General features: G+C 43.4%; 1 protein-coding gene across 1 annotated transcript; it reads right to left on the bottom strand.

Annotated features, from left to right (window-relative positions):
• Window positions 1-1,496: 1,496 nt before the first annotated feature.
• On the bottom strand, window positions 1,497-21,990 carry rps21 (ribosomal protein S21). Its single transcript, XM_061694154.1, has 6 exons — window positions 21,954-21,990; window positions 21,527-21,601; window positions 7,899-7,962; window positions 1,789-1,860; window positions 1,621-1,676; window positions 1,497-1,546 (listed from the first exon to the last, which is right to left on the bottom strand). Exons 2-6 carry the CDS (start codon window positions 21,574-21,576, stop codon window positions 1,537-1,539), a joined length of 252 nt encoding a protein of 83 aa, XP_061550138.1. The 5' UTR covers window positions 21,577-21,601; window positions 21,954-21,990; the 3' UTR covers window positions 1,497-1,536.
• Between the last annotated feature and the right edge of the window lie 32 nt (window positions 21,991-22,022).

Genomic DNA, 22,022 nt, shown 5'->3' with positions numbered 1-22,022 from the left:
GAATTTTATGGCTGCAAAATGTTCCAAAAAAGCTTGGAGGTGGCAAAAACGAAAGTTGAGGAATGCTCATCAAACACCTGTTTGGAACATCCCACAGGTGAACAGGCTAATTGGGCACAGGTGGGTGCCATGATTGGGTATAAAAGGAGCTTCCCCGGATTGCTCAGTCATTCACAAGCAAAGATGGGGCAAGGTTCACCTCTTTGTGAACGAGTGCGTGAGAAAATAGTCGAACAGTTTAAGGACAATGATCCTCAATTTACAATTGCAAGGAATTTAGGGATTTCATCATCTACGGTCCAGAATATCATCAAAAGGTTCAGAGAATCTGGAGAAATCGCTGCATGTAAGCGGCAAGGCCAAAAACCAACATTGAATGCCTGCGACCTTCGATCCCTCAGGCGGCACGACATCAAAAACCGACATCAATGAGTAAAGGATATCACCACATGGGCTCAGGAACACTTCAGAAAAACAATGTCAGTAAATACAGGTCGGCGCTACATCCTTAAGTGCAACTTACAACTCTTACTATGCAAAGCAAAAGCCATTTATCAACAACACCCAAAAACGCCGCCGGCTTCTCTGGGCCCGAGCTCATCCAAGATGGACTGATGCAAAATGGAAAAGTGTTCTGTGGTCCGACAAGTCCACATTTCAAATTGTTTTTGGAAAATGTGGACGTCGTGTCCTCCGGGCCAAAGAGGAAAAGAACCATCCGGACTGTTATGGACGCAAAGTTCAAAAGCCAGCATCTGTGATGGTATGGGGCTGTGTTAGTAGTGCCAATGGCATGGGTAACTTACACATCTGTGAAGGCACCATTAATGCTGAAAGGTACATAGAGGTTTTGGAGAAACATGCTGACATCCAAGCAACGTCTTTTCATGGACGCCCCTGCTCATTTCAGCAAGACAATGCCAAACCACATTCTGCACTTGTTAAACAGCGTGGCTTCGGAGTTAAAAAGTGGGGGTACGAGACTGGGCTGCCTGCAGTCCAGACCCGTCTCCCAATGAAAATGTGTGGTGCATTATGAAGCGTAAAATACGACAACGGAGGCCCCGGACTGTTGAACAGCTGAAGCTGTACATCAAGCAAGAATGGGAAAGAATTCCACCTACAAAGCTTCAACAATTAGCGTCCTCAGTTCCCAAATGTTTTTTGTTTGTTGTTAAAAGAAAAGGTGATGTAACACTGTGGTAAACATGACCCTGTCCCAGCTTTTTTTGGAATGTGTTGCAGCCATAAAATTTTAAGTTAATGATTATTTGCTAAAAACAAAGTTTATCAGTTTGAACATTAAATATCTTGTCTTTGTAGTGTATTCAATTATATATAGGTTGAACATGATTTGCAAATCATTGTATTCTGTTTTTATTTATGTTTAACACAACATCCCAACGTCATTGAAATTGGGGTTGTAAAGAAATACTGGTCAACTGTTCTGTGTATGAATAAGTATATTTTAAAAATAAAAACAAGACCAATAAGCATTTGAATGTTGTCACATTTTATTGAACAAATGTTGATCACTCAGATGTTCCTGTGGATGGAAAAAAAAAAAAGCACATTACAACTCAAATTAAGTGATGACGACATCTAAGAAAGTCGGCTTACTTAGCAACAACTCCATCATTCTTTGCCAGCCTGAGGATTGAATCATCAGACTCTCCCTGTTTTGCATTTAGGTGAGAACACGCACACACTTTAGAAATAAGCAATTAACCCTTCAAAAGCCTTATCAAAACCTTATTATAAATTTGAAAAATAATGGAGATCACTCACCATCCTGCGGATGGCGCCACAGATTGCGTAGGTCTTGAACTGACCATTGAATCGACCAGTGACCTTGTCCACCTACAGCAGACATCGGGGCATTGCGGGAAAAGCAAACAAACAAAAAAACATAAGACAATGATATGAAAGTCCTATTAAACCCATATTCAATGGAATACACTTCAGGGGTCACCAACGTAGTGCCCGCGGGCACCTGGTAGCCCCCAGGGACCCCCCCGGCCGATTCTAAAGATAGTTTACTAGTGTAGGAACATTGTGATTCTTCTAGGAATGGTGTGGACGTGATCTGCAAACGTAAATACTGGAAGAGATTTATGGAACTGTTGCATGTTAATTTTATTTATCTTCTAACGTGAGAAATTAATGTGATCACGAAAACGAATATAATTATTAACAACATTCATCCATCCATTCATTCGTTTTCCGGACTGCTTATCCTCACTAGGATCACGGGTATGCTGGAGCCTATCCCAGCTAACTGTGGGTGAGAGGCGGGGTACAACCTGCACCGGATGCCAGCCAATCGCAGGGCACATATAGACAAATCATTCACACCTATGGACAATTTAGTCTTCAATTAACCTACCATGCATATTTTTGGATGTGGAAGGAAACTGCAGTACCTGGAGAAAAACCACGCAGACACGGGAAGAACATGCAAACTCCACTCAGGAGAGCCCGGACTTGAACCCAGGGTTCTCATAACTGTGAGGCGGATGTGCTAACCAGTCAGACACCATGCCACCTAATAACATTATTAAAGTTAATTTGAGCAAATCTGTTATTTTGCAGTCTGTATCAAGCTGATAGCCCTTCGGATTAATCAGTACCCAAAAAGCAGCTCAATTCCTTTGTTTTAGTTGTATGACGATCAAAGCAACAGGTTTTGATCCAAGATCGTACTACAATTCAAAAGTCTGGGGCCTTTATTAAAAAACTGCTTTGTCAACATGTTCAACGGCTACATCACTTACGATAATGAGTAATGCTATAATGTATATAATATGAGCATGTGTGCACCATTTACAGTAAGTTGCTACTTGACACTTAACCGACTGGAAACTTGATTGGCAGTATATGGCCTGTTAAGGCAATAATAACCGTTTCTACCTCTGTGTCAAATGTTCAATATGTTCAAGTGCAATTCTTTTAAATAGAGCCTGAGCCCGTTATATTCCTAATTTTTTATCCAATAAATTTTATTTACTGTTCCACATTACAATGTCAATGTTCATTATTCAAAGAATTAGAATTAATAGTAATTTGCTCTTAAAAAGACACGCTTGCATGATTAGGCTCTATCATATGAGTAGCATAAAAAAACAACAACAATACTATAGTTTGTCGTGATGGTTTTTGGTAAAATATATCATCCTACAATATTTGCTACAGTGACAGGCCTAAACACAATATAATGAGAGCGAGGAAAAGCAATGGATAAATATTGTACCAACAGTATAAAAATAAAACAACAACCGTAATAGAAATCTGCAATATAGTGGGACCGCGAAGCAAGAACCGTGGTATAGCGGAGCATTACTGTGTCTGTATTCCATAATGATAAATTGCAGGGAAGCATTGTTCCCAGGTTGGGACTCATTGTTTACATGATTTGTGCATCCCGGGACTCACATAATCTCAAGTGTAAAATGATCTATGCTAATGCTGCGTTCACACCTGATCAGCACCAATTGGATGTTTCACACAGCTTGATTACAAGGTAAAATTAATAAACGGTGCAAGGCGACAGGAAAGACCTGTGACACAAAGTAAATCAGGCGAAGAAACGAAACACTAGACAAATGATTTGCACCACATGATCACATACTGTATCATTGCAAATGAGAGATTGCCGCGCTCCAACACGGAGCTAGTTCTGAGCATCCCAGACAGACAGAGTCGTAATTGGTGGAGATTGTAATGGACATGTTTGTGAAGGAAATGGGGGTGATGAAGAAGTGATCAATAAGTACAGAATCCAGGAAAGCAACTTGGAGGCACAGATGGTGGTAGACTTCGCAAAAAGGATGGAAATGGCTGTAGTAAAAACTTTTTTCCCAGAAGAGGCAGGAACATAGGGTGACCTATAAGAGCGGAGGTAGAAGCACGCAGGTGGATTACATCTTGTGCAGACGATGTAATCTGAAGGAGGTTACCGACTGTAAGGTAGTGGTAGGGTTGGTGTGGCTAGACAGCATAGGATGGTGGTGTGTCAGATGACTCTGGTGGTGGGGTGGAAGATTAAGAAGACAAAGGCAGAGCAGAGAACCACCACGTGTTGGAAGCTGAGACAGGAAATGTGTTGTGCGGCTTTTCGGGAAGAGGTGAGACAGGCTCTCGGTGGACAGGAGGAGTTTCCAGAAGACTGGACCACTACAGCCAAGGTGATCAGAGAGACAGGCAGGAGAGTACTTGGTGTATTTTCTGGCAGGAAACGAGAGAAGGAGACTTGGTGGTGGAACCTCACAGGAAATCATACATGGAAAAAGGTTAGCGAAGAAGAAGTGGAACACTGAGCGGACCGAGGAGAGGAGAAAAGAATACATTGAGATGCGACGTAGGGCAGAGGTGGCAAAGGCCAAACAATAGGCATATGATGACATGTATGCCAGGTTGAACACAAAAGAAGGAGAAAAGGATCTCTACAGGTTGGCCAGACAGAGGAAGGATGTGCAGCAGGTTAGGGTGATTAAGGATAGAGATGGAAATATGTTGACTGGTGCCAGTAGTGTGCTAGATAGATGGAAAGAATACTTTGAGGAGTTGATCAATGAGGAAAATGAGAGAGAAGGTAGAGTAGAAGAGGCAAGTGTGGTGGACCAGGAAGTGGCAATGATTAGTAAGGTGGAAGTTAGAAAAGCATTAAAGAGGATTAAAATGGAAAGGCAGTTGGTCCTGATGACATCCCTGTAGAGGTATGGAAGCATCTCGGAGAGGTAGCTGTGGAGTTTTTGACCAGCTTTCTCAATTGAATTCTACCAGGTGAAAAGATGCCTGAAGAACGGAAGTGTGCTGTGCCCATTTTTAAGAACAAGGGTGATGTCCAGAGCTGTGGGAACTATCGAAGAATAAAGTTGATGAGCCACACAACGAAGTTATGGGAAAGAGTAGTGGAGGGTCGACTCAGGACAGAAGTGAGTATTTGGGAGCAACCGTATGGTTGCATGCCTAGAAAGAGTACCACAGATGCATTATTTGCCTTGAGGATGTTGATGGAAAATTACAGAGGTCAGAAGGAGCTACATTGTGTCTTTGTGGATGTAGAGAAAGCCTATGACAGAATACCCAGAGAGGAACTGTGGTACTGCATGCGGAAGTCTGGAGTGGCAGAGAAGTATGTTAGAATAATACAGGACATGTACGAGGGCAGCAGAACAGTGGTTAGGTGTGCTGTAGGTGTGACTGCATCAGGGATCAGCGCTGAGCCCCTTCCTCTTTGCGGTGGTGATGGATAGGCTGACAGATGAGGTTAAACTGGAAGGCCCGTGGACCATGATGTTTGCAGATGACATTGTGATCTGCAGTGAAAGCAGGGAGCAGTTAGAAAGATTGAGGCATGCACTGGAAAGGAGAGGAATGAAGATTAGCTGTGCATGAATCAGAGGGGTGGAGGGGGAAGCGTGAGGCTACAGGGGGAAGAGATAGCAAGGGTGGAGGACTTCAAATACTTGGGGTCAACAGTCCAGAGCAATGGTGAGTGTGGTCAGGAAGTGAAGAAACGGGTCCAAGCAGGTGTCAGGTGTGGTATGTGACAGAACAGTCTCTGCTAGGATGAAGGGCAAAGTTTACAAGACAGTGGTGATGCCAGCCATAATGTACGGATGAGAAACAGTGGCACTGAAGAGACAACAGGAAGCAGAGCTGGAGGAAATTAAGATGTTGTGGTTCTCTCTCGGAGTGACCAGGTTGGATAAAATTAGAAATGAGCATCAGGAGGACAGCCAAGGTTCAATGTTTTGGAGACAAAGTTAGAGAGAGCAGACTTTGATGGTTTGGACACATCCAGAGGAGAGTGCGTGAGTATATTGGTAGAAGGATGATGAGGATGCAGCTGCCAGGCAAGAGAGCCAGAGGAAGACCAAAGAGAAGGTTGATGGATGTCGTGAGGGCAGTTGTTGTAAGAGAGGAGAATGCAGGAGATAGGCTTACATGGAAAAGGATGACACGCTGTGGCGACCCCTAACGGGACAAGCCGAAAGGAAAAGAAGAAGAAATTGCTCACTTCAGTCAGGAGAGTTTCCTTAAGCTCTTAAAGTAGCTGCCATTAACCCTCTCCCAAAAAGAACGCTGGACGCTTCCATGTTAGCAAGCTATAGACCCATCTCAAATCTCCCTTTCATAGCAAAGATTGTTGAGAAAGTTATTTGTAATCAACTTTCTTGAACTTAAATTGACTTTTTGACAAATTTCAATCAGGTTTCCAAACTCATCACACTGCAGAATCTGCTCTTATCAAAGTGCTACATTATATAAGGTTGAATACTGAATTGGGAAAGGTGTCAATTCTGGTCTTGTTGTCTCTCAGTGCAGCTTTTGATACGGTAGATCATTATATACTGCTGAACAGGTTGGAAATGTGGGTAGGACTAAATGGAACAGTCCTTAAATGGTTCAGGTCCTACTGGAGGAAAGGAGTTATTTTGTAACCATTGGAAGTGTTCAATCTCATCGAATGGCAATGACGTATGGGGTCCCTCAAGGGTCAGTTCCTGGACCACTCCTGTTCAGCCTGTATATGCTACCCTAAGGTCAAATTCTTCAGAACTTCAATTTTGATATCATAGCTATGCAGATGACGCACAGATATCTAGTCGTGTCTCCAGATGACTTCGGTTCAATTAAGGTATTGTGTCAGTCTTATAAAATAATAAGCCAAAATTTTCAATTCAACTGAGATAATCGCTTTAGGCAATAAAGATGATTGCTGTTCATAAATACCTGGATTCACTCTCTTTAAAAAACAAAGACCAAGTCTAAAACATTGGTGGACTGATAGATTCCGACCTGACTTTCAACAGTCATATCAAATCAATTCCTAAAACTGCCTTACCATCTGAAGTAGACTTGACTATTGTAATGGTCTTCTGACTGGACTCCCCCCAAAAGAGCATTCAATAGCTGCAGCTCAGGTTCTGACCAGAACAAAGAGGTCAAAGCATATTACTCCAATTCTAAAGTATCTACACTGACTCCTTGTCAGCTTTAGAATAGATTTTAAAGTTTTGCTACTGGTCTATAAATCACAAAATGGTTTAGGTCCTCAATACATGAAAGACATGCTAATGGTATATAAACTCAGGTCAAATAGTGGAGCACATAGTCCAAACCAAACAAAATGAAGCACCATTGAGCTATTGTGCTCCACACAAATGGAATAAGTTTCCAACAGAAGTGAAGTAAGCCCCAACTGTGAATGTTTTTAAGTCCAGGTTAAAAACTTGCGTACAGGAGTATAAAGAGGTCTTTCGTCTGGCATTATGACAAAATAGTTGTCAGTACAAATAACTATCTGTTCTGAAAAATCCTCCATAAATGTTCCACTGAATCTTGGGGGTCTATAAATTATTAAAACAATACCTTTGGGTCACCTTTAACTAAAAAACAGATATTCAAGAGCTAAACTCACCAAGTATAATTTCTTCAGACTGAAATAGACTTAAAAATAACATCATCACTGCCTTTTTTCCTATTCGACACTTGTTCATAAAATACAAATTTGCTGGTGTTGACTCATTTAAAATGGTATTACAGCTACTTTCTGTTAACCAAGTTTCATTTAGTCGCAAAATGTCTAGCTCATAGGTTGTAATGTCATTAATCAACATTGTTTTATTACCCAGTGACCTGACATTGAAAAGTCTCTGGGAGATAACTGGAGACAACAGTTATATCGATTCACATTTTATCCTCACTAAGTTTGTCGTTCTTTTTTGTGCCATATTTCTTTGACCAACTTTCTGTCCCTTGCAATTACAGGTCCACTACTATTTATTTACATGTGTGTTGGTGGCAGTGTGTGCGCATGTGTTTGTTTTTGGGGTGCAGAAGGAAGGCAGAGTGATGTAATGATGTGTCATATAAAAACAAAAATACATTACCTCAGCGATGTTTATCTGGACAGAAGCATGGTCCTTGGCTCCAATGATTCTGTTGCTAGCAGAGCTTCAACAAACACAGGAAATCAAACAAAAACAAATAAATAAAACAATTTCTAGTCCCCAGTGATGTTATTTTCCAGCCTGTCTGCTCCAATCCGATTGAGCCAATAAAGCGCAAAACTCGAATTAAGCGGTCTCGCATCGCAGTTGAAATTCACATTTTGTGCCTCAAAAAACATTGAAAAGCAAAATTGCAAATCACAGTTTTACTGCAGAGACTGTCTTAAAGACGTAATAACGGCGGGGGTGTATGTGACAAGGCCCTTACGTCACCGATGCATGGGAAGTTGAATACGGAAGTGAAGTTATTTGGTTGAAGGCGCGGGAGCGGTGATGCAGAGTTGAGAACATGAATTAGTTTATTTTTGGATCAGTGAACTGAACTTTGAAGTAATTTGCGTAGAAAATGAACTTTCCCAACACTGTGTGTGGCTTTATTATGAGTTTGAGAAGTACAGCACGCAACCGTAACGTCACTTACAGATGCTTTTGCTGAGTGTAGTTACTGTGTGACATATGGCCAGTATACTACCATTTTATGATCTGTAAGTAGCAAAACTTTGAGTCAAGTATGAAAAATGTGGCAAATATAGCCAGAGAGCAATAAGCGTAAAATGGGTCATGTATCCAAAAAAAGCAGGGTTTTGGCAAATTCAGATGAAGGAAATTTTCTCTCATGGTTTCTTTGGTAAATTCTAATGCTTCAAATAACACAGGGAGCAGTCCAGAGTGTTGTATACTTCTCTATGACAACTATGAAAGAGGATGGGGGAAACAATGTACATCTGTTGCATTTCCTATTTTGCTCTTCAGAATCAAACTACTGTATGCAGGTACCCAGAAGCTGCGCAAGTACGTGAGGGACATTCACGTACACAGCGTAAATGGAGAATATGTTCCTTGATTCTTTAATACAATGCACAATTGTAAAAATGGATTACAAGGAAAATTATTTGTATCAGAATGTTTATAGTTAAAACACTACAATCACACTGTGATATGGAATTGTTTCTAGTTAAGTATATACAAAATAAATTTAATAAAGTCAGCAAGAACTGCAGAGAATGCAAAGTTAATGTCATTTCACCATCGTTCCTGTCATACTGTCTTGCGTATTTGTCACATTAAGGACGACAGTCCTGTTGTTTAAAATCCATCCATCCATTTTCTACCACTTATCCGAGGTCGGGTCGCGGGGGCATAGCTTTAGCAGGGACACCCATACTTCTGGGGACACCCTGCGGAGGAAACTCATTTCGGAATCTTGTTCTTTCAGTCACGACCCACAGCTCGTGACCATGGGTGAGGGTAGGAACGTAGATCGACCGGTAAATCGAGAGCTTCGCCTTCTGGCTTAGCTCCTTCTTTACCACAACGGACCGATACAAAGTCCGCATCACTGCAGACGCTGCACCAATTTGCCTGTAGATCTCCCGTTCCAATCTTCCCTTACTCATGAACAAGACCCCAGGATATTTGAACTCCTCCACTTGGGACTATTGCAATATTAGTATTTCGAACTGCTCTAAGTGCTAGAGGACTCTGCATCTTTTTGCACAATTGTCAAAAAATAAATAAAAATAAAATAAATAGTATCGGCATTACCAGATAACTAGTAACTCTTTATTGCTCAGTGACTGTTTTTTGTCAATGTCTTTATATCTCAAAAGTGTTCTCTGTCAATTGACTCTGTTGTCGTACTAGAACGGCTCCAACTACGGGAGAAAATTTCTTGTGTTTTGTGGACATACTTGGCAAATAAAGATGATTCTGATTCTGATGAAGGACCATGGTCTCAGATTTAGAGGTCCTGATTCTCATCCCAGCCGCTTCACACTCTGCTGCGAACCGCTGCAGTGAGAGTTTGAGATAACAGCCTGATTAAGCCAACAGAACCACATCTGCAAATAGCAGAGATGCAATACTGAGGCCACCAAACTCGACCCCCTCTACGCATCGGATGCACCTTTAGATTCTCTCCATAAAAGTTATGAACAGAATCGGTGACAAAGGGCAGCCTTGGCGAGTCCAACCGTCACTGGAAACGAGTCCGACTTACTGCCGGATATGCAGACCAAACTCTGACTCAGGTCGTTCAGGGAACGAACAGCCAGTATCAGGGGGTTCAGTAGCCCATACTCCTGAAGCACCCCCCACAGGACTCCCCGAGTGACACAGTCAAACGCCTTCTCCAAGCCCACAAAAGACATGTAGACTGGTTAGGCGAACTCCCATGCACCCTCGAGGACCCTGCCGAGAATGTAGAGATGGTTCACAGTTCCACGGCCAGGACAAAAACCACACTGCTCCTCCTGTATCGGAGATTCGACTTCACGATGAACCCTTCCTCTCCAGCACCCCCGAATAGACCTTCCCAGGGAGACTTAAAATGGGGGACCACCACCCCAGTCTGTCAATCCAGAGGCACTGTCCCCGATGTCCACGCGATGTTGCAGAGGTGTGTCAACCATGACAGCCCCACAACATCCAGAGCATTTAGGAACTCCAGGCCAATCTCATCCACGCCCGGGGCCTTGCCACCGAGGAGCTTTTTAACCACCTCGGTGACCTCAACCCTAGAGATAGGAGAGGCCGCTTCTGAGAACCCAGACTCTGCTTCCTTATGGGAAGGCGTGTCGGCGGAATTGAGGATGTCTTCGAAGTATTCTCCCCACCAACTCACAACGTTCCGAGTCGAGGTCAGCAGCGCCACATCCCCACTATACACAGTGTTGATGGTACACTGCTTAACCCTCCTGAGACGCTGGATAGTGGACCAGAATTTGCTCGAAGCCCTCCAGAAGTCTTTTTTCATGGCCTCACCAAACTCCTCCCATTCCAGAGTTTTTGCTTAAGCTGAATTCCGCTTGGCCAGCCGGTACCCATCAGCTGCCTTAGGATTCCCACCAGCCAAAAAGGCCCGATAAGACTCCTTCACACCTTGACGGCATCCCTCACCGTTGGTGTCCACCTGTCAGAAGGAGTTTCAACTCCCACCGCCGACAGAACTTTGCTCATGTTCCGGGGGAGGTCGGGGACACAGAGTCCGAGTGGACCATGTTCCGCGCCTCCATTGCTGAGGCGGCCGACCGTAGCTGTGGTCGGAGCCTGTCGTGGCGGCAATCCCCAAACCCGTTGGTGGACACCAGTGGTGAGGAATGCCGTCAAGCTTTTTGGCCTGTGGGACTGCTGAGGCAGCTGATGGGTACTGGCTGGCCAGGCGGAATGCAGGTTTGGTGGTCGCTGAGGCAAAAACTCTGGCATGGGAGGAGTTTGTTGAGGCCATGGAGAACGACTTCCGGACTGCTTCGAGGAAATTCTGGTCCACCATCCGGTGTCTCAGGAGGGGGAAGCAGTGCACCATCAACACTATTTATAGTGGAGATGGGGTGCTGCTGACCTCGACTTGCGACGTTGTGAGTCGGTGGGGAGAGTACCTTATTTATTAATCCATCCATTTTCCGAGCCACTTCTCCTCACTAGGGTCGCGGGCGTGCTGGAGCCGATCCCAGCTATCATCGGGCAGGAGGCAGGGTACACCCTGAACTGGTTGCCAGCCAATGGCAGGCCCATACAAACAAACAACCAGTCGCACTCGCATTCACACCAACGGGCAATCTAGAGTCTCCAATTCATGCATGTTTTTGGGATGTGGGAGGAAACCGGAGTGCCCGGAGAAAACCCACGCAGGGACGGGGAGAACATGCAAACTACACACAGGCGGAGCCGGGGATTGAACCCCGCTCCTCAGAACTGTGAGGCTGACGCTCTAACCAGTCGGCCACCGTGCCGCCTACCTTATTCATGGTTCCACTTAATTACTTTACAATGGGCAATGACGTAGCCTGTCCATTTCTGCGACTCTCTGAACTAATGGTTTTATTGTTTCACCTGAACTGATTGAACAATGCCCCACCCTTCCTTCCTCCTTTTGCTCATGCGTGGAATCAGTATCATATACCTTTAAAGGGCAGCCATGGCCCAATGGTTAAGATAATTGCCTGCCACCGTGGGGGACCTAGGTTCAAGACCCTGGCCGTACCATCCGCCAACATCCCCCGGACTCATTTTGCTTCTACCCATATGATCAAAACATGAAGTATTCTGTGTATTTTGTTTTTTCAAAGAATTATTCTGAAGTTAAACACCTTATTTGAACACAATACTTTCCATTATTTACGTGCTCTTATTTTGAAATACACAGCCCTACTTTTATTTCGGAAATGAGGAAAAAACACAGTTGTGTTCATCAGTTTTATTTCGGATTTGTCAGATGTGTACAATTCTTAAGAAAACAAAGAACCAGGAGAAACATTTTATTTTAAACGGTATTCAAATTAAAATTCCCCTCCTTGAGCCGTCACCTTATCGTGGTGGAGGGGTGTGTCCCAATGATCCTAGGAGCTAAGTTGTCTGGGTCTTCACGCCCCTGGTAGGGTCACCCATGGCAAACAGGTCCTAGGTGAGGGACCAGACAAAGCACGGCTCAAATACCCCTCATGACGAAGAAAACAAAATTGACTTAGGTTTCCCTTCCCCGGACGCGGGTCACCGGGGCCCCTCTCTGGAGCCATGCCTGGAGGTGGGGCTCGAAAGAGAGCGCCTTCTCCAGCTCAGCGTCTCACCTGCCATCTCCCAGTGGATTTACAGCTTCCTGACGGGCAGGACACAGCAGGTGAGGCCACCTCATCCACACGCAGCATCAGCACTGGGGCGCCCCAAGGTTGTGTCCTCTCTCCGCTGCTCTTGTCTCTCTACACAAACAACTGCACCTCAACGCACCCGGCTGTCAAACTCCTGAAGTTTGCAGATGATACCACCGTCATCGGCCTCATCAAGGACTGTGACGAGTCTGCATATCGACAGGAAGTGGAGCGACTGGAGCTGTGGTGCAGCCCACACAACCTGGAGCTGAACACGCTCAAGACTGTAGAGATGATCGTGGACTTCAGGAGGCATCCTTCGCCACAGCTGCCCCTCACGCTGTCCAGCTGCCTTGTGTCAACTGTTGAGACCTTCAAGTTCCTAGGAATTACAGTCTCTCAGGACTTTACGTGGGCGATCAACATCAACTCCGTCCTCAAAAAGGCCCAGCAGAGGATGTACTTCTTACAGCTTATGAGAAAACACGGCCTGCCACAGGAGCTGCTGAGGCAGTTCTACACAGCGGTTAACAAATCAGTCCTGTGCTCTTCCATCACAGTCTGTTTTGGTGCTGCTCCAAAAATGGGACAAACTCCGACTGCAACGGACAATCAAAACTGCTGAAAGGATTGTCGGTACCCCCCCTACCCACCCTTAAGGAATTGCACTCTGCCAGAACTAAGACAAGAGCGTGCAAAATCCTCTCAGACCCTCCACATCCCGGTCACCGGCTGTTCCAGCTCCTTCCCTCTTCTTCCCTCTTGCGATCAACTTCTTAAACACCTAACCTACAATTCCATTGTAACATGCTGGCAATTGTTTTGTCTTGAGTTTGTTGTCACATTTCTGTCGGGCCAATTATATATTACTCGTGCACTCACTGTAGTAGTCTCTATTGGCATATCTGTTGTTGACCAATACTGTCCACTCATGCCAGAGTAGCATCTGCTCCATTTGCACACTGATTGAGGAGTATCTGCACCATTTGCACAATCAACATTGTCCCAGATTATCGTACTACTCGCTTGAAGTCTCGCCGCCCTTTGCACAATGGTCAATCCACCAGACTATTGCAATATTAGTCATTCGAACTGCTCTAAGTGCTAGAGGACTCTGCATCTTTTTGCACAATTGTAAAAAAAATAAAATAAATAAATAAATGTGCCGGCATTAACAGATAACTAGCAAACCTTTATTGCTCAGTGAGGTTTGTTTTTTTTGGTCAATGTCTTTATGTCTCAAAAGTCTTCTCCGTCAAGTGACTGCCTGGTGTCGTACTAGAGCACCTCCAATTATCGGAGGCAAATTCCTTGTGTTTTTTAGACATATTTGGCAAACAAAGATGATTCTGATAAACTAAAAGCCCTCAAGCTGCTGCACTGTGATTTGCGACATTTAGCTGTCCATCAAACAATGCTGGAAAGGAGTTCATTGAAGTCAACTACTGCATGAATATTGATGTGCTGCTGTGGTTATGGTTTATAAACACATTTTCCTGTGTGTGTGTGTGTGTGTGTATATATGCACATGTGTGTGGATCACAACTGCGAGCGCTGGTGTTTGAAAGGCATAAGGTTAGAAGTTTAGGGGCAGGGTTCAAATTATTTTACCATAGTGTAGATGGGAAGAGAAATTGAGTTGGGGTTATTTAAAAAGGAAGAGCTAGCTAAAAAGGTCTTGGAGATGAAAAGTGCTCAGCTTGTTCAACAGAATTCTAGCAAGTGAGAAGATGCCTGAGGAATGGAGGAAAACTGTGCTGCTGCCCATTTTTAAGAACAAGGGTGAGGTGCAGAGCTTTGGGAACAATAGAGGAATAAAGTTGATGACCCACACAATGAAGTTATGGGAAAGAGTGGTGGAGGCCAGACCTGGGACAGAAATGAGTATTTGCGAGCAACAGTATGATTTCATGTCCAAAGAGAGTACCGTACCATACACAGCTTGTAAGTTTTTGATCATCTTCTGTTGCCGAGAGTTCAATAAATTAACTCAAAGTGCATTAGCGACTACCTTCCTCCTTGACCACTTCGGAGGGCATTACATTTAAGGTAATATTTGTTTCCTATCGAGGTGTCTTCAATTTCATCATTCTGGTCCAAGCTAATAAATGCACAGCCTATGAACCTACTGTATTTCTTCTTCTTAATTATGTCACATCCTAAAACGCTAGATGCTCAAGCGAAGTTGCACAACAAGCTCCCTATGCCTTTTTTAAATGCCTAATGGTTTTTTATACTTTCTATAAATGCTATGAATGCTAAGAAGAAAAAAAATTGTAAGTTTCAATTTAAATGTATGTTTTCTTGCCTCACTGAAAATATTTCGACAAGTAACGTTTGCTGCTCAATGTGAATTCAAGAAATAAAAAAGCTGATTTACGAAAGAAAAACCGTCGTAAATTTTTAAGAGAAAGGGTTTATTTTTTTGTGTATTCATAATTGGTCTTCAACCAAGCAAATATATAACTCATCCGAATACTTGATTATGCGATATTTTTTAGTTGGATACTCGAATACTAAAATATTCGATAGCTGTTAGCCTTAAGGCCTCTTTATACTACCACGCTCACGTGGCCACCAGTGCCCACATTGCATCAAATGACCGACGTATAGGGCTGCGCACCCCCCAGTCAGCACTTTATGCGCACACAGCAAAAATTGTTGCTGCACGTAGAATGCCAGAGATAATCTCTCGTGAGTTGTCCGTTTTAGTCACATGCTATGGTGACCAACTGAGCGTTCCCCTTGGTTCCACATACCACCTACGCCGTTGCCTTCTTGATCGATTTTGCAGCATAAGTAAACGCATCAATTGGTTATCTGGGTCCATTTGTTCTAGTAGACACTGTTCCACGATCACTATTGTTGTTGTGTTGTTCCGGAATGGAAAGTAAAAAGGGCTACCAGGCCACCCTTTGGTGTCCGAGCTAATACCACCCGTAGCGGAACCCCTGACTTGGAAAAGAACTGGAGCAAATTTTCAAAACGGCATGCGTGGGTTGCGCTCCAGTATAAAGGAAAACTGCGTGCGGGATAGTCGCAGTGACCTCAGCGCGGTCCCTGCCCGTGCGAGTATAAAGAAACCTTTAGTTAACTTTCCCTAAAAATTCCCAGTTGTGTGCATCTACGGAGCAAACGATGAAAATGTATCGAGTTCAGAAGACTCCTGATATAAACTATTTTAAAAACTATTTGATATCGATATCAATGTAGCCTTATGGGGAGCGCAAGCCAGTGCAAACTGTAGGCCGATTCAAAGCCCGGATAAATGCAGAGGGTTGCGTCAGGAAGGGCATCCGGCTTAAAACTTTGCCAAACAAATATGAGCGTTCATCCAAAGAATTCCATACCGGATCGGTCGTGGCCCGGGTTAACAACGTCCGCCAACGGCGCAGTCAACCTACAGGGCGTCATTGGAAATTCAGCTACTGTGGGTCGAAGAAGAGGAGGAAAGCAGGTTCTTTGGCAGAAAGAGAAGAGGAAAGCACAGAGCCAACAACAATGTGGGGACTTTGAATGTTGGGACTATGACAGGAAAATCTCAGGAGTTGGTTGACATGATGATTAGGAGAAAGGTTGATATATTGTGTGTCCAAGAGACCAGGTGGAAAGGCAGTAAGGCTAGAAGTTTAGGGGCAGGGTTTAAATTATTTTACCATGGTGTAGATGGAAGAGAAATGGAGTCAGGGTTATTTTAAAAGAAGAGTTGGCTAAGAATGTCTTGGAGGCTAAAAGAGTACCAGATCAAGTGATGAAGCTGAAACTTGAAATTGAGGGTGTTATGTATAATGTGATTAGTGGCTATGCCCCACAGGTAGGATGTGACCTAGAGGTGAAAGAGAAATTCTGGAAGGAGCTAGACGAAGTAGTTCTGAGCATCCCAGACACAGAGACACACACACACACACACACACACACACACACACACACAGAGAGACAGAGAGAGTCGTGATTGGTGCAGATTGTAATGGACATGTTGGTGAAGGAAATACGGGTGATAAAGAAGTGATGGGTAAGTATGGCATCCAGGAAAGAAACTTTGAGGGACAGATGGTGGTAGACTTTGAAAAAAAGAATGGAAATGGCTGTAGTGAACACTTTTTTCCAGAATAGGCACAAACATAGGGTGACCTACAAGAGTGGAGGTAGAAGCACGCAGGTGGATTACATCTTGTGCAGAAGATGTAATCTGAAAGAGGTTACCAACTGTAAGGTAGTGGTAGGGGAGCGTGTGGTTAGACAGCATAGGATGGTGGTGTGTAAGATTACTCTGGTGGTGGGGAGGAAGATTAGGAAAACAAAGGCAGAGCAGAGAACCATGTGGTGGAAGCTGAGACAGGGCGAGCGTTGTGCGGCTTTTCGGGAAGAAGTGAGACAGGCTCTCTGTGGACAGGAGTAGCTTCCAGAAGACTGGACCACTGCACCCAAGGTGATCAGAAAGGCAGGTAGGAAAGTACTTAGTGTATCTTCTGGCAGTAGAGGAGAGAAGGAGACTTGGGGGTGGAACCTCACAGTACAGGAAATCATACAAGGAAAAAGGTTAGCCCAGAAGTGGGACACAGAGGACCGAGGAGAGGCGAAAGGAATACATTGAGATGCGACACAGGGCAAAGGCCAAACAAGAGGCATATGATGACATGTATAGCAGGTTGGACACTAAAGAAGAGGCAAGTGTGGTGGACCAGGAAGTGGCAATGATTAGTAAGGGGGAAGTTAGAAAGGCATTAAAGAGGATGAAAATGGAAAGGCAGTTGGTCCAGATGACATTCCTGTGGAGGTATGGAAGCATCTAGGAGAGGTGGCTGTGGAGTTTTTGACCAGCTTGTTCAATAGAATTCTCACGCTTGAGAAGATGCCTGAGGAATGGAGGAAAAGTGTGCTGGTGCCCATTTTTAAGAACAAGGGTGATGTGCAGAGCTGTGGGAACTACAGAGGAATAAAAAGTTATGGGAAAGAGTAGTGGAGGCTAGACTCAGGACAGAAGTGAGTATTTGCGAGCAACAGTATGATTTCATGCCTAGAAAGAGTACCACAGATGCATTATTTGCCTTGAGGATGTTGATGGAAAAGTACAGAGAATGTCAGAAGGAGCTAAATTGTGTCTTTGTAGATCTAGAGAAAGCCTATGACAGAGTACCCAGAGAGGAACTGTGGTACTGCATGCAGAAGTCTGGCGTGGCAGAGAAGTATGTTAGAATAATACAGGACATGTACGAGGGCAGCAGAACAGCGGTTCGGTGTGCTGTAGGTGTGACAGACGAATTTAATGTGGAGGTGGGACTGCATCAGGGATCAGCGCTGAGCCCCTTCGTCTTTGCGGTGGTGATGGATAGGCTGACAGATGAGGTTCGACTGGAAACCCTGTGGACCATGATGTTTGCAGATGACATTGTGATCTGCAGTGAAAGCAGGGAGCAGGTGGAGGAACAGTTAGAAAGATGGAGGCATGCACTGGAAAGCACAGGAATGAAGATTAGCCGAAGTCAGACAGAATATATGTGCATGAATGAGAGGGGTGATGGGGGAAGAGTGAGGCTACAGGGAGAAGCGATAGCAAGGATGGAGGACTTTAAATACTTGGGGTCAACAGTCCAGGGCAATGGTGAGTGTGGTCAGGAAGTGAAGAAACGGGTCCAAGCAGGTTGGAACGGGTGGAGGAAGGCGTCAGGTGTGTTATGTGACAGAAGAGTCTCTGCTTGGAAAAGGGCAAAGTTTATAAAACAGTGGTAAGGCCAGCCATAATGTACGGATTAGAGACAGTGGCACCGAAGAGACAACAGGAAGCAGCGCTGGAGATGGCGGAAATGATGTTGAGGTTCGCTCTTGGAGTGACCAGGTTGGATAAAATTAGAAATGAGCTCAGAGGGCCAGCCAAAGTTCGATGTTTTGGAGACCAAGTTTGAGAGAGCAGAATTCGATGGTTTGGAGACATCCAGAGGAGAAATAGTGAGGATATTGGTAGACGGATGATGAGGATGGAGTTGCCAGGCAAGAGAGCTAGAGGAAGACCAAAGATAAGGTTGATGGATGTCGTGGGGGAAGACATGAGGGTAGTTTGTGTTCGAGGAGGATGCAGGAGATAGGCTTACATGGAAAGGGATGACGCGCTATGGCGACCCCTCAAGGGACAAGCCGAAAGGAAAAGAAGAAGATTCGTTATAGATATCGGCAGGGAGAGGCAGCAAGTTATTGCCATCGGTGACAAAAAAAAAAAATCGGTTATTGTGCACCCCCCCAAAAAAGCTGTCAATATTTTGTCACTCAAAACTATTCAGAGGAGCTTTTCGAAAAGTTTGAAAAGCGTTAAAGCTGCCAACAAGGAAAGTCCAAATTTCTCGAATTTCCCTATTCTTAAAATTTTGTCAATAACATTACAGTAGGACAGTTACAAAAAAAATAATTCTGCATACCGCACAATTGCACAACATTATCAAAATCGTTAATAAATTAAGGCTTCCATCCATCCATCCATTTTCTGAGCCGCTTATCCTCACTCGGGACGCGGGCGTGCTGGAGCCTATCCCAGCTGTCATCGGGCAGGAGGTGGGGTGCACCCTGAACTGGTTGCCAGCCAATCGCAGGGCACATACAAACAGACAACCATTCGCACTCACAGTCACACCTAAAATAAATGGAGTTACGCAAGTAACGCTTTTCATCACCAAGATGAGAGTATAAAAACGGCTGAAATGGTAAAACAAATGTTGGTTAATGTTCTAATTACAGTAAACGTGATTCTGTGATATGTATTCTGGTTAGTGTTATTCTTGGTATGTATTGTGTGGTATCGTAGTCTGTGGTATGTCAAATTTGCAAGATATTTATTTTCACTTTACAGGGACTTTATTAGCATTTTTAGTAGCACCAGCAGCAGCCAATGAAAATTTTCCCGCCACTCACATCATGATTTGAAGATGACAGCCCTCGGTGAAGGCAAAATACTCAAGCCCTCCCCCCAAAATAAATAATTTGGTTCTTTTTTATTAAGAAAAAAAATCCCAGGCTGGGACCATCCTTGTGTTAGGCCATAGTGATGCTGTTGTCAACATTGTTTGGCAGACTTCAACATATTTGGGGTGAACGCATAGAAGACTGCAAGTCAAAGTATTTAGTTTAGAACTGTAATTGAAATAGATGAATAAATCATCTTATTAATTCATGCTTAATTTCCCTTTATCTTAGAATGAGCCCAACCTATAAGAAAGAACAATTATAATAAAACTGGTATTTAATTGAATTTAGGGTTAATTTCATACTTGTTTGTTGAAAAACAAAAAGTGATCCTTGGAGGGCAGGGGGGATTGCAATATTGAGGGCCAGGGCACTGACTTTTCCACTAGCAGCACTGGTGTGATCAACTAAAAAGATTGGTCGCACCAGTGAGAGACACACACTACACTAGTACTACAGCACATGATTTGGTCACACCCTTTTTGAGGAGTTTCAGCATTACCATGACATACCATAGTTTGGCATTGAGTAAAGATTGACTGAGTTTAGATTAGGGCTGGACGATTGCGTGATCGAGATCGAAAGTCGTGATAAATTTCTCGTCTATCTCGATAATCAGCTGTGTGCGTATTTTCTCGATTTAACATGGCTGGAATGTATTTGGCAAAAGCAAACCAGAGTCATTCTTGAAATTAGCAATAATGTTAACAGTGTACTGGAGAATGATCATGTTTATTAACCAAGGTGTTGTCATTATCCCCGAGAGGGCAGAGTGTTTATTTTGTACCTTGAACCTCCCAAAAAAAAAAAAAACTCAGGACTTCAAACTAGTGCAATATTCTTATATTTCTCTACATTTGTTGTACTGTTGTGTTAAAATTGTTATATTTTTCTATATTTATTTTAGTTGCCTGATTTACTTCGTATGCCAATATGATTTTGGGGTTACTGTTTTAAATATTGATTAGGAGTGTTGTTACGAAAAGGCGCCAAAATGTTGAACTAATCTTTTGCTTCAGTTTTTAGTACAAATGCTTTAAAACTGGCTATTTAAAAAGTTTGAAAAGGTATAAAAAAATCATAATAATCGAGATTGGACGATATGAAAAAAATGAAGTGATTTTTTTTTTTTCCACCATATCACCCAGCCCTACTCGACATGCATGATACTTCGTCGGAAAATATGCTACTGTGAACAATAAGTTTGTCCGCAACAAGCCGTACCAAACAAAACAAGTAAATTGGGGGGGGGGGGGGGGGGGCTTTACTTTAATTTGATCATTTGTTCGTCCCCAAACAGAACATGGACAAATCATTACGAATGCAATTATTGCACTTTAATGCAATCCTTCTTTAAAAGGAGTCTGGGCTGTTTAACTTTGCACATACAGCATCATCTTGTCTATGCTATAAACAGGGTTTAGATTGATTAACAGATGCATTAGCTTTGCTAGCTTCATAACCAAGATATAAAAACCTCTGCACATGACTGTGTTTGTAAAAATTAGTGAAATGAAAATGAGAGACAAATTAAGCAGGCAATCTTTGCCGTTAGCAGCATCGCATGCGCGCACACACACAAACAAGAACAAAAAACTCACTTCGGGCCAAATAGAAAATATTTTCTCTGTATGTCATGGGCACTTACAAGTAGGTTTCTCCACCATTACAAAACATGCTCAAACGTGACTGTGTGACAGTGGCCATCCAGCGCAGTCCTGCCCCGAGCCTCGAGGTTTGACTAGCGTACACTTATTATTATTTTTTTAAAGTTGTATTTGTGAGCCCTGGCATTGTCCTTTTTGTATTTACATTAGTATTATTCTACGCGTTTGTTGTTTACACATTGTGTACGTATTATACTAAGCATATTTATATCATTGTATCTTTTACACTGTCAAATAAATATAACAAAAAAACAAAATTACTGTATTTATTGTATAGCGCGAACTAACATCCGTTACGTTTGCTCACCATTTACGAGGGACGTAGAGGTCCACAAATTCACCAGCGTCGTTCTGCATGTTGAGTAGCACGCCGTCGACAAAGCTGCAAAGTGCACATTTTAGGTCAACAGTTTCACTATACACAATTATAATACTGATATCTCAGCTAAATAACAATCTATTAAAATGCAAAGACTGCCGAAGTGTCCAGACGGATGGTGTAAGACCAAACATTAGCCCCTTAGCAACTGTTAGCATAGCAATCACCATGTGGAAACGGCCGCGTGGGGCGTTGTTTGCAATTTTAACAACAGTTTAACGACTAAACTTATTTAAACTAACACACGGTCACGCTGTCCGCTCAACTGCGATAAACTCCCTTGCAGAAAATACGACTATGTCACTGCTGACGATCATTGAAGGCAGTTTTCAGAAAGAGCTGGAAAAGTACTCACCTTAACCAACAAATGGACGACAGGAAAAGAAAGAACATTGACCCGGAAGTAGAAATACTTTTTTTTTTT

This window comes from Phycodurus eques, chromosome 1 (genome assembly GCF_024500275.1).
Source record: "Phycodurus eques isolate BA_2022a chromosome 1, UOR_Pequ_1.1, whole genome shotgun sequence".
NCBI classification, from domain to species: Eukaryota; Metazoa; Chordata; class Actinopteri; order Syngnathiformes; family Syngnathidae; genus Phycodurus; species Phycodurus eques.
The sequence above is the reverse complement of the archived record's forward strand: the minus strand, read 5'-3'. Positions and strand labels throughout refer to the sequence as shown.

Bases quoted from the DNA above. Each gene is read 5' to 3' on its own strand.
- rps21 (XM_061694154.1), bottom strand. From the start codon at position 21,576: ATGCAGAACGACGCTGGTGAATTTGTGGACCTCTACGTCCCTCGTAAA. The intron at 7,963-21,526 runs GTGAGCAAACGT...TGTTTGTTGAAG, and splicing joins CTCTACGTCCCTCGTAAATG to CTCTGCTAGCAACAGAATCA. The intron at 1,677-1,788 runs GTGAGTGATCTC...AATGCAAAACAG, and splicing joins GTGGCGCCATCCGCAGGATG to GGAGAGTCTGATGATTCAAT.